This window comes from Trachurus trachurus, assembly GCF_905171665.1.
Source record: "Trachurus trachurus genome assembly, chromosome: 8".
NCBI lineage: Eukaryota > Metazoa > Chordata > Actinopteri > Carangiformes > Carangidae > Trachurus > Trachurus trachurus.
The window spans coordinates 24,516,349-24,528,666 of NC_139905.1; the positions used below are offsets into that span (position 1 = coordinate 24,516,349).

The following is a 12,318-nucleotide window of genomic DNA, read 5'->3' on the forward strand; positions in this document are numbered from 1 at the left end:
TGTTTAACACGTTATGTTTAACGCAATCACAGTAACTTAATTTAATTCTTACCAATAAAACACAAGCATGAGCAGTAACTTAAGCAGGCTACTTCTACAGAGTTGTACCTACTTCACCCAGTTAATCTAGAGACAGCTGACTGTCATTTGTTTTAGTCACAGCTTTGATTTAAAAAAAACAATTAACTAAGATTACAATAAATCAATCAAGTTTATGACAAACACAAATCAGATTGTGGAAAAAAAAAGAATCTTTATTTTGTCTGTTACATTGCAATAGTTGTTTTTCCCCTGTACAAGTCAGTTCATATAAAAACAGAATAGGGCTCCCTGGTGTAACAAAGTCAGGACTCACTCATGTTTTACGTAGCAGCACAGTATCAAGTTTATACAAACACTGATGCTACAAGTTAAAGCCCTTTGAAAAGCCGTTTGAGATCTGAATGAAGAAACACAGAGACCCTCCCGTCTGGTTCCAGATGAACTGTTGGGTGGAGGACTTTCTCAAGTCAGTTAGAGACGGAAGATGTTATGTAGGAGAGGTAAAGTCTGTCCATCCAGAGTGTGAATATAAATACAAGCTGGGCGACACTCAGGAGTCCAGTCGACAGATGGGGCCGTCGTAGACCATCTGCAGGTTCACCTTGTGTCCCACCAGCTCTCTGATGTTGTTGATGCCGTATTTAATCATGGTGGGCCTGCAGGACAGAAGACAAGTGAGTTCTTGCTGTACAAAAATGTATCCATGAAGTATTTGTGTTGTGTCTTGTCGAGGTCCGACAGGTCAGAGCAAAAACAGAGGATTGGTTGGAAGAGAGTCGGGTGGGGGGTGGATTACTCAGCATGGATTATAGAGCCTTTCCCAGTTCACCCGCTCCACAGTTATTAGCTGTGACAGTTGTCCTCACTTAAAAACTCAGAAAATTACTACATTTAAATTATTCAAAGCAATGTGACCAACAAATGACCCGTACAGTGAAGTAACAGGGAGCGGGCAAACACACTTCTAACACAAGTCTGAACACTTTGGACTGTAGGAAACTAACAGGAGTTTGATTTTGCAGTTTATGATCCAACAGGGAAATCTGTAATAAATAATCTAACTGGTAAATCACAATCATGCATACACGGGGATAATCCCCTGCAGACAATGAACCTACATACTGTATGTGATGATAATGTGGGTCAGGACTGATGACGTCTGTAGACGCACAATCACACCTTTTAATCCTGACACACATACAGATATGCTCCCGTTTTCAAAAACTCATGTCGTCGAGCCGAAATGTCAGGAAACAACATCGGAGGTCAGAGACGCCGAGCTGTTTATGTTCACAACAAATTCATGTGTATGTTCACCTCTCCAGAGACAGTCCCCAGGCGATGACGGACACGTCCTCAGGAAGACCCATGGGCAGCAGCATCTCTGGTCTGAACACCCCAGAGTTCCCCACTTCCACCCACTTCTTTAGACCTGTGTGTGTGAAATGAAATGATTAACATAAATACACAGCTGGTGGAACAACAAAAACCCACAACAGGACTGTGAACAGGGGAGAAGACGAAACAACTGGATAGAGCTGCAACAGAAGTTTGTCATGTGGAATAAACAAACATGAGAGAGAGAAAGATATCACAAAAGATTATTGCCCAGTTTCTGGTTTTCCGCAAGCAAGTCCTTCATCTTTAACAAAAGCAATCTAAACAGAGCTCTTGGTCTTACATCTGGCTGTAGAAAACATTAGAGACAAAGGTAGAAGAGGTGTGACATATCGTACCTTCATGGTAGCTGAACACTTCCATGCTGGGCTCCGTGTACGGGTTGTAGGCAGGCTTGAAGCGCAGTTTGGTGATTCCTTCAAAAAACAAAAAACAAAGTTGATAAATCTTCAGTGCTTTTAGTTAAACAATGTAGCTCCTGTAGGTTACAGTTATATGTAACTTCTCATTTAAACCACAGGAGTTCTTAGCCCTAGGATCTCCACACTGACCCAGTTTGGTGAAGAACTGGTGCAGGATGCCCATGAGGTCTCCCAGTGTGAGGCCGTAGTCGGCCACCACTCCCTCTATCTGGTGGAACTCAGCCAGGTGGGTGGCGTCCAACGTCTCGTTCCTGAACACCCTGTCGATGGAGAAGTACTTGACGGGGGTGAACTTCTCCTGTGGATGATGAACAGAAGAGCATCATGGTTAATAACGCATGTACAGTATGCAAACACACCCTGAGCATTACAGCCAGCAAGTCGCCACTCTTCTAGGAAAGATCTCTGAAGCTTCAGCTAAGTGAGGCCTACCCTGAAGGTGACCTCATCTGCCATCTTATAATCAATTAACCTGTGAAGAGGCGTGTCGTGTGTGTGTAGCTCACCTGCTGTGCCAGTTTATACAGCATGCGTGCGCTGACTGCCGTGGTGTGAGTGCGGAGGATGTTCTTCTGAGCCTCTTCTATCTTCCAGTCGTATTTGTAGCTGAAACAGCAGAATAGAGGCTCTGTTCATTCACAGTCACATTGACAGAAAACCATCAAGCTCCTTGTTATGCAAGTGTGTGATTCAATCTTACCCCTGTGAACCAAAGCCTCCCTCTGAGTGGACCCTCTTCACTCTCTCCAGGTAGTCCTGGGGGAACTCGTGGGCCAGTGCTGGGTCTGGAAAATGACGTCAACATTAAATGCTCAGCATGAATCACTGGGGACCGGACTCAGGGGGACAGTAACACACAAACAACTTATTTACCTGACAGGAAGAAGGTGTCGTGCTGGTCTCGGGCCGGGTGCTGCTGGGGCTGGAACAAGGAGTCGAAGTTCCAGAAAGAGCTTTCGATGAAGTTGTTGGTTGGCATTTCTGTGAAGCTGTACAAAAACAGCCCATTAGCCTCCATAGCGTAGCTCTGAGCAGCACACGGCTCTGCTCCGCCGTTCTAAAAACAGCTTGCACTGACAATTAAAGGTAACAAACCTACTCCTAAAACTATAGGGATTATGGTAATGGACAATTTGCCAGAATGTTGAACTATCCCTTTAATGAATGTGTTTTTTAAAGAGTTTTTGTGAGGGGCTTTCACCACTACTTACCCCATCTCCAGGAAGATCTGCCTGAACTGTGTTCGGACCTTCATCAGCGGGTGCAGGTGGCCACAGTCTGGGGCCACGCCCATGGCCTCAAAGTTATAGGGCTTAAATTTCTTCTCTTTCCAGTTCCCACTGTGACACAAACACAAGAACAGAGGAGCCGTTAGGACGGTGGACTGTCTGCAGCTTTGACTCCTGCTCTCAGCAAACTACTGCAGCCTTAGGGTTATTAGGTAACGATGCATTATTCTCCTAAAAAGACCATCATTTGATTATTTTATATCTGCAGCCATCAAATCTATGAAGGCCGCAATCAGCGCAAAGAAGTAAAAAGCACCATCAATTTAAATTTTGGGCAACATCTGGATACAGCTTTTAACTAAATCCTCTCTATGATATGATTTCATGCAAACCTGGGACCGGAGCTTTTTTCCATTCTGCTCACGTGTTAATGCCACGGCATGAAAACAGTGTGTGGGTTATTCATTCATCCTGAGTTTCTTCTCAAACAGTCACCAAAGTGAATTGTTGAGACATTGAAAGTGGAAAAAAAAGGTTTTGAAAAAAAAATTATACATCATGAACATTTAAAAAAAAAAAAAAAAAAAAGCCTCTTGAATTTCTGAAAACCTAAACATTTTCCAGCCGTAACCTGCCAGGCTAAACCAATCAGATCACAGCAGTTGCATTTGTCCTGCCCTGCCTTTAGGACAAAGTCCCCGTCTTTGGACTTGTCCCCTGTTTATGGGCAGAGGTTTGTCTGTGTCCTCTGTTTGAGACCCTTCACACCGTCACAGACTGTCAGGGGAGGGCAAACAGGACACTTCCTGCAGGCATTTCAAAGTTTTTAATAAGACAGACATAGTTCAAATATTTCAGACCAGTCTAAATGAATAGAGAGTGGACTCACCTGGCAATCATCTCAGGTGTGAGCTCTGTCTCCTGCTTGGTGAGGGTGGTGCTGAAGGAGCTTCCCTTAGTGATCCAGTAAGTCTTCACCGTCCTAAACACAGAAGCAAAAATTACTCTAAACAACCATCAAAACACTGTGGCAGGCTCAATACTCACAGCGATCCTTTGTGTGATGTCTCTGATCTCAACAAAACAATTTCATAATTACTCTTGACACCGTGTAAAAGAGACCTTGATCCAGATCTACTGCAGTTTTTGTTAAAGGAGGAAAACCAAGCCTGGTTTTCTTCAGACATTTAAGGACTGGGGCGGTGCGTGGCGCAGTGGTGGCCTCAACGCAGGCGTCCCCGTTCGAATCCCATGTTTGGCAGACCTTTCCTGCATGTCATTCCCCCTCTCTCTTCTTCCTCCCCCTTTCCTGTCTATCTCACTATGTGCTGTCAAATAAAAGGCAAAAAAGTCCAAAAATATACTTTGAAAAAAAAAAAAAGACATTTAAGGACTCAGACTTAAACAGTGCATTCTTGGTTTCATCAGAGCAGTGAATGTTTCTCTCAGGTGCAAACTTTCACTGCGGTGAGGTTTCATCTGGTCACTCTGCATCAAAACCCAGATCAGTGGACTTGCTGTCATGATGTCGTAGTTTGGAAAGGTTGTTCCATCTCCCTGCAGGATCTTTGGAGCTCAGCCACAGTCACCACCACCATGCTCTTGGTCCCTTCTTTTACCGAGGTCCCTCTCCCCTGACTGCTCAGTTAGACCTGGTGACCAGCTCTGAGTTTTCCAAACTTCTTCCAATTAAGAACAAAGGGGACGACTGTGCTCCTTCAGAAGCTTCAACACTTTTTTGTAGCCGTCCTCAGATCTGAGCCTTGAAACAGTCCTGACTGAGCTCTGCTGCAGCTCCACACGTTCACTCTGATCTGCATCTTCAGCTGTGAGAACTGCTTTATAGACAGGTGTGTGCTTCACTCAATCAGGTCCAATCAGCTTGATTGACCACAGCTGGATCCAATCAAGGTGCAGTAACACCTCAGAGCAGATCCAGAGAGGAATCTGTCTTTAAAAAGACAGCTATGCTACATTTTCCAGCCGTAACCTGCCAGGCTAAACCAATCAGATCACAGCAGTTGCATTTGTCCTGCCCTGCCTTTAGGACAAAGTCCCCGTCTTTGGACTTGTCCCCTGTTTATGGGCAGAGGTTTGTCTGTGTCCTCTGTTTGAGACCCTTCACACCGTCACAGACTGTCAGGGGAGGGCAAACAGGACACTTTCTGTAGGCATTTCAAAGTTTTTAATAAGACAGACATAGTTCAAATATTTCAGACCAGTCTAAATGAATAGAGAGTGGAGTTCTGGAGTCATTGTGATAGTTAACTACATGACTTGTGACTTGTTACAAGTGAGAATGGAGGCTCTCTGCCTTCCACCTAGCGTCTCATGGCTGAAAACCAACCTTGCAACATCAGTTTAGTACTTGGCCTCCGACCCGGTGTCCCAGCTCTCATCTCTGCGCACCGCAACATAAACACGCTCCGTAACCCCTAATTTTTTGTTTATGACAGTTAAGACTACACAAACATACACGTTGTAACATTGTATGTGTTATATAAGGTTATCCACCACTCCATGTATTGATTTTTCGCCGGCTTCGTTGTAAACAAATGCACATGGCCAGGGGGAAGGTTAGCAAAACAGTGGAAAAGCGACCAGACTTGCGTAGTTCCTCTTTAAATGAACGACCAACAAACAGCTGGAGAAAACTCTACAAAATCTGAAGGTGTGATTTGTTTTTAGGCTGAAACAAGTAAAAATCAATGATAAAAATAAACACTACTTATTGCTTTGTCTACATCAGACATGGTGTTAAAGTCACAGTCTGCACCACTTACTTACTTTACGTCAATGAAGAACATTTGTGACGTGTTTGGTTACTCAGTGTGTTTTATTCTGCCCAGTGGTCATAATTTCCTGGTAAGATCCCCTCTAAGGAGAGTGATGCTGAGTTGTATCAGATTAGTGCATCTGTGGTGGAGCTAGCAGGTCATGAGAGACTGATTTCTGAGTAAGAGGATTTCAGAAGAATATTCACCTTGGTCTCAATCCAGAGAAAAAATCAGTCCCCTAACACCAACATCCAAAATGTAGCCATCAGTGGGCAACACAGTTTATGAAACTGTCTGAGTATATGAAATCGAGCAAGTGAGCCTGGGAGGTGTAGGAGAATTATTATTGATGGATTTGACGTGTGTAGACATCACTATGACGTGGGTCTGTCTACTTCGTTCTTGTGTAAGAAACACAGTGTCAGAGGACGACAGCACTCACTGACCTCAAGTCCAACTTAAGAAGAAAATCTACACAGATGCTAGGAATAACATTTTTAACATAATTTTTTTTTTTTTTTTTTTACAGTTTCACAAGTTATCAAAATAAGGTGGCTGGAAATGGTAAAGATTTCATTCTTCAGAAATTGAGTTTGTTCATGTCTTTTATAGATGATCAATATGTCTACCAATTATCTCATTGACTGACTGAATGTTTTGACTGTGATATATTATGCAATAGTAAAAATGGCCATCCCTGTATATAAAGCTGAATATTAGTTTGGTCTCTTTTTGTAAAGTGCCTTGAGATAACTTGTATTGTGAATCGGCACTAGATAAATTGAATTGACTTGATTTGACTTGAGTCCCTGGGCTTTAGGGAGTTGGACAAAGAGAAACAGATAACTAAATAACTGAAACGATTAATGATCGATAATGATAATTTTCTGTTGATCTTATCTTGAACTCTAAGCCGGTGCATATTCTCATTTGCCCAGGTCATAGTATTTCAAAGGAGGTTAAATCGAAAGCAACTGGACTTAGTTATTTGTCTAGGAAGACGTTTCACCTCTCATCCAAGAGGCTTCATCAGTTCATGTACGCAGCTGACCAGGCTGGGACTGGTCCAACTATCTGGTGTGGAGACTCACTATTTAACCTCTTGTGTGGGCGTTCACAAGGGTGATGATGTCACTGGTTCCCTTTTGTGCTCCAAGTGCCAACGACAGTCGTTGGAGTGACAGTCGTTGGTGGGAAGTTGGTTTCGACTTTGTTAGTGCCCTATTGTGTTCTAACGACAGTCGTTGGAGTCACTATGCAGTCCAATGCAACGAGGAATGCAAAGACCTCTACATTGGAGAAACAAAACAACCACTGCATAAACGCATGGCCCAACACAGGAGAGCAAACTCCTCAGGACTGGACTCTGCTGTCCATTTACATCTCAAGGAGAAAGCCCACTCCTTTGAGGACAGCAATGTCCAAATCCTAGACAGAGAGGACAGATGGTTTGAAAGAGGAGTTAAAGAAGCCATTTTTGTAAAAATAGAGAAACCAACCCTCAACAGGGGAGGTGGCCTCAGACACCACCTATCTCCAATTTACAATGCTGCCCTTCATCCCTTCCCAGGAGATTCAACAATCTAGCCTCAAAGAACAACCACTGTTCACAAGTGGCAAGTGACTCCAACGACTGTCGTTAGAAAACAATAGGGCACTAACGAAGTCGAAACCAACTTCCCACCAACGACTGTCACTCCAACGACTGTCGTTGGCACTTGGAGCACAAAAGGGAACCAGTGACATCATCACCCTTGTGAACGCCCACACAAGAGGTTAAATAGTGAGTCTCCACACCAGATAGTTGGACCAGTCCCAGCCTGGTCAGCTGCGTACATGAACTGATGAAGCCTCTTGGATGAGAGGTGAAACGTCTTCCTAGACAAATAACTAAGTCCAGTTGCTTTCGATTTAACCTCCTTTGAAATATCTTGAACTCTGATTATTAGTTCTGTTAAGCTAATCGATTCTGATTCAAAGGGAACCAAGTCTGCAGCTTCCCCTCACAGCGAGGCTGAGCATGCGCACGATCGTAATTGCATCCAGATTGATTCATTTCACAACTGAAGAAAATCTGATGATTAAGTATCTTCTAAAAACGGAGGAAGGCCTCAAAGTGTTATATCACATTCATTTAAGCCCTGACACTGACACCACCCTGTAGGTCTTAAACAGGCACAGAGACACATAAGGAAACTTGAAACTGTTCCTGTTCCTCACAAACCCACACAACACATCATTCTTACACAGGACTGTCATTATATCCTGATATGGCATTAAATTAACCTGCTGGAAACCACATATACTTAACTCTATTAGAACATTAAACTGCTTAAGTAGATTATTAAACTGTTATGAAATAGAGGGACTCCAATCTGGCCCCATTTGACTTGTTGGTCAAACACAGATTCAGACCCACTGATAGTTATAAAACCAACAACAGCTGAGTTGATATGAACAGTTACAATCAACTCTCAGCTCCAACCACAACTATTCAGTGAGACTGTTGGCTGCGATTATATTGGAAACAGAATCTCTATCAAATAATCTGCTGATTTATGGAAGCGCCAAACAAACCCTCTGCTGCCACCTACTGGCAGACACGCACCTACCACTTCTGTCTAAAAGGTCTTCAGACTCACACTTCAGAGAGCAGCTTCCTCTTCTTCAGCTCGTTCTTCTCCTTCTCCTCCAGCTGAGAGCCGCTGCCTTTCTGCACCAGGAGGAGCTTCTCTCTCACCTGGTCCTCTGCGCTCTCCACCTGAGCACCAAAACATAACACAACAAACACACACACAATGTAATTATGTGACTGCGGATCAGAAAAGGTCCTTTCCTTGTATGATGTTACAGAGAAACACTTACAGCCCTGAATATCCTGGGGCCGCCCTCGTGGGCCTTGTCCACTCTGATCCACTTGTTGGACATGGCCTTGCTGAAGCCGATCTTCCCAAAGGACAGTTTCTACACAGAGAAGAAGATAGATGTTGATGAAAACACATATTACAATGAAAATAAGCAACCAAATCAAATATTTTTTTTCAATATGAGCTGTTCAAAATTATAAATAAAAGACATCAGTCGATACAATTCATATATAGCCTAATTGATGATCTGAAACACATTCCTCTCGTGCTGTTGATGTTCGACACATGATGACAAGCGGACTCTCCACTGGTCACATTATAAACATGTTGCACTGTGTCAGGCTGCTGACAGGGGTTTCACACTGGCAGGGCTCTGTGCCGGTTCCAGTTCCCAAACCCAATTTTGAACCAGCCGGTGCGTTCAGACCGAAATAATAACAATATTTGGAACCTGACAAGTCGGTTCTCAAGGGAACCAAAAGATAGTTGGTTCTTCCCTGTGAACCAGTGGGCGCGTCGTATTCTTGGCTGCGAAGATGAGCAGGAATGAGGAAAAGGCAGCAAATGACAACCTGGAGAAAAATAACTTGCAGTGGTCTGCTGAAGAAACTAAATGTTTGGTGGAGATTTGGGTGTCTATAGAATTTCAAGAAAAGCTAGAAAGCAGAACAAGTTGTATGAATTTGGTAACACTTTATTTGACGCCTATCTCTATAACGCATTATAACCATACTTATGAGTTATAAACACTCATAAATGATCGTAATGCTTTATAACAATAATCACAACACACTATAAAGCATTTTATCATGACTTATAAGGTCAGGTATTATAATACGTTATAATGACAATGCCCACATCGATAACGCATTATAAATATAGTTATAATGTATTGGCTTATAAACGTGTATAACTATCATTATAAACACTCATAAATGATCATAAGACTTTATAACAATAAGCGTAACACATAATAGAGCATTTCGTAATGGCTCATAAGGTCAAGTATTGTAAAAGAGTTATAATGTTCTTAAGCTTATGCTTATTGTTATAAAGCCTTATTATGTTATTATGTTTATACAGTTATACAGTGCTATAACTGCATTATAACTCATAAGTATTGTTATGCGTTATAGAGATAGGCGTCAAATAAAGCGTTACCATGAATTTCTTTTGGGTTTAATAACGTTAAGTATTTTTTACCTTTGAACTTGGGGAAGATATGGCCATGGCTGGGTTCACTTGAACAGCAGATCAAATAATTTATCAACTTTAAGAAGGATTACTGAGACAGCAAAAAAAAAAGCAAAAATTGAGTTCACTACCTGAGTAAAACGGAGTAATGTACGCCAACTTTGGTTCCACTAAAACTGGTGTGAGCGCTGGCTGGTTCATCAGACAGCACCAAGGTTTGAGACTCCAGAGCCAGAGCCAGAACCGTGTCTGTCTGAAGGCGACCTGAGAGTCTCTGTCTTCCTGCCACAGGAGCCGGTTCTCCTGGTCCAGCTGCCCACTCCCCCCAACAGTTCCTACTCTGTTCTTGATGCTCATGGCTTTTATCTACTCATATATTTTCTATGGATATCCTTGGAAGTTAGTATTTTTCTTTTGGTGTCAGTCCTGCAGGTGAAAGGTCACTACAGTGGCACGGAGAGCTCAACACGCTGCAGATTGGAAAACATTACGCAAAGACACAAATGCACCACAAAAATCAAAACATTCTTCATTCTTCAATATTACAATGCGCTGCACAACAAACTCATAACACAACAGGAGTTATTCCAGGGACACAAACAACTGACGGATCACACTGGAGCATGTTTTTGTTCAGTGTTTCTTAACTTGAGAACTTGTGAAATCCTTTCCTTGTCAGTGGTGTTAGAAAACAGGGTGAGTGTGTTGAGCACAACTTCAATATCTCATCATTCAGATGGGTCCGTCCATATGTCTATGGGTCCGTCATTGTTTTGTGTCCCCAGAAACAATTCTGTTATGTTATCATTAAATCGATGAGGTTGTGTGTGTGTGTGTGGTTTTTTTTTTTTTTTGTAGCACTTGTGTCTTTGAGTTTGAGCTCTCGGAGCCACCGTAGGTCACGACCACACCTGTCCACCTCTAGTATCACTCACCATGAGCTCGCTCTGAGCCAGCCCCTCCGCCGGGATGGAGCCGAGCACCCGGGCTTCTTGGCTGCCCTGCTCGGCTATCTCCGTGCCCTCGCCCGTCAGCTCCCAGTGTTTGGAGGAGCGCTGCTCGGCGGAGATCACCTGTACGGGAGAAACACACTGTGTCACGTCACCTGAACGTCACACCGCGGTCAATAAACGTGGTCTACTCTTCTGTACAGCAGGTGTCACAGCGCTGAGCTAATTGAGCCATTGAGTCAGTTGACAGCTCTCGTCTCTTTAAACCTATGCTTTAACTAGTCGTGGTCTCTGTTGCATCAGTCGCTCGGTCTGAATGAACTGTTCGCGGTGACAGCGGGGACTTCCGCCGCCGCTCGGCCCCGGGAAACTCACGTCGCCGACGGCCTGCAGACTCTTCACGGCTCCGACGATGACCTGGTGGTCCAGCCCGAGACTGTTGGCCATCTCCATGCTGTCCACGCCATCGTCCGCCTTCTCAATCCGCTGTAGCAGCGTCTCTACCACACCGGTGTCCGCCATGCTGGAGCCCTGCGAGGCTGCGAAGAGACCGGATGTGACGTCGCCTCCACAGAGGCCGAGTTCACTGAAGTAGAGAGACGGTAAATCTGGATTACCGTAATTACTGTTGTCCATTTATCCCTGTCCAATATGTTTGCCATCCCAGGTGGTAAAAGTGAAAACCAAATCACACATAGGCTAATATGTTGTCCAAACAGTTCTCAGAAAACTGTGGACCTGTATTTTATTCAGTCTTTACATGAAAAGTGTTCAGCTGTCCTGGTATCACAAACATGAACCCGGACAGATTATATCTCTCCAGAACCTGCTTGCTGTGATGCCACAGTGATAATCACCACACCACCATGACAACCTGGTGTGATTTCTGTAAAGTGAGATCAGTCTTTACTTTATATAAGTTCAAGCATTTGAATAACTTTCTGACTCTAAAACCACACTGACTGTGAAACCTGTAGAATAAAAAGTCTGCAAGTCATTGATACAAACCTGCAGAGAACATACACAACTGAATTCACAAAAGGTTACTTTTTGTATTTCTTTTTAGGCAGTGATGGAATTTGGTTGTGTTGATCATAGTCAACAATAAAAACAAAACCAATCTTCTGAATTCTTCTTTTCTGAAACTTCAAGCATGAACCTGATGAGCTCAGACCATGGTGTCTTTACACAATGAAGCTTCATTAAGATGCTGACGGGCCACGTTTAAAATGAATTGCTCAAGAAAAGCAGTTAACACAACATAACTGATGGTGGAGGAGTTCTTTATATAGTGTGTCATGTATCACACTTTAAAAATAAAAGATTAATCATACTTACTAAATGCTCTGCTTCAAAGTAAGAGCACTTGGTATAACTGCAGTGGAGTCAAAAGGTCAAAAATTCATAAGTAAAAAAACAAAACTTGGTAAATACAGACA

The 12,318-nt window shown here is 43.2% G+C and overlaps 1 protein-coding gene across 1 annotated transcript; it reads right to left on the reverse strand.

Moving 5' to 3' along the window:
- Positions 1-360: 360 nt before the first annotated feature.
- Positions 361-11,420, reverse strand: farsa (phenylalanyl-tRNA synthetase subunit alpha). The gene is made up of 13 exons (XM_083976384.1): positions 11,255-11,420; positions 10,865-11,002; positions 8,734-8,832; positions 8,511-8,629; positions 3,981-4,073; positions 3,074-3,202; positions 2,736-2,851; positions 2,563-2,647; positions 2,369-2,468; positions 1,992-2,160; positions 1,779-1,856; positions 1,360-1,474; positions 361-698 (listed from the first exon to the last, which is right to left on the reverse strand). The coding sequence occupies exons 1-13, from the start codon at positions 11,399-11,401 to the stop codon at positions 593-595; spliced, it is 1,494 nt and encodes a 497-aa protein (XP_083832510.1). The 5' UTR covers positions 11,402-11,420; the 3' UTR covers positions 361-592.
- Positions 11,421-12,318: the final 898 nt, after the last annotated feature.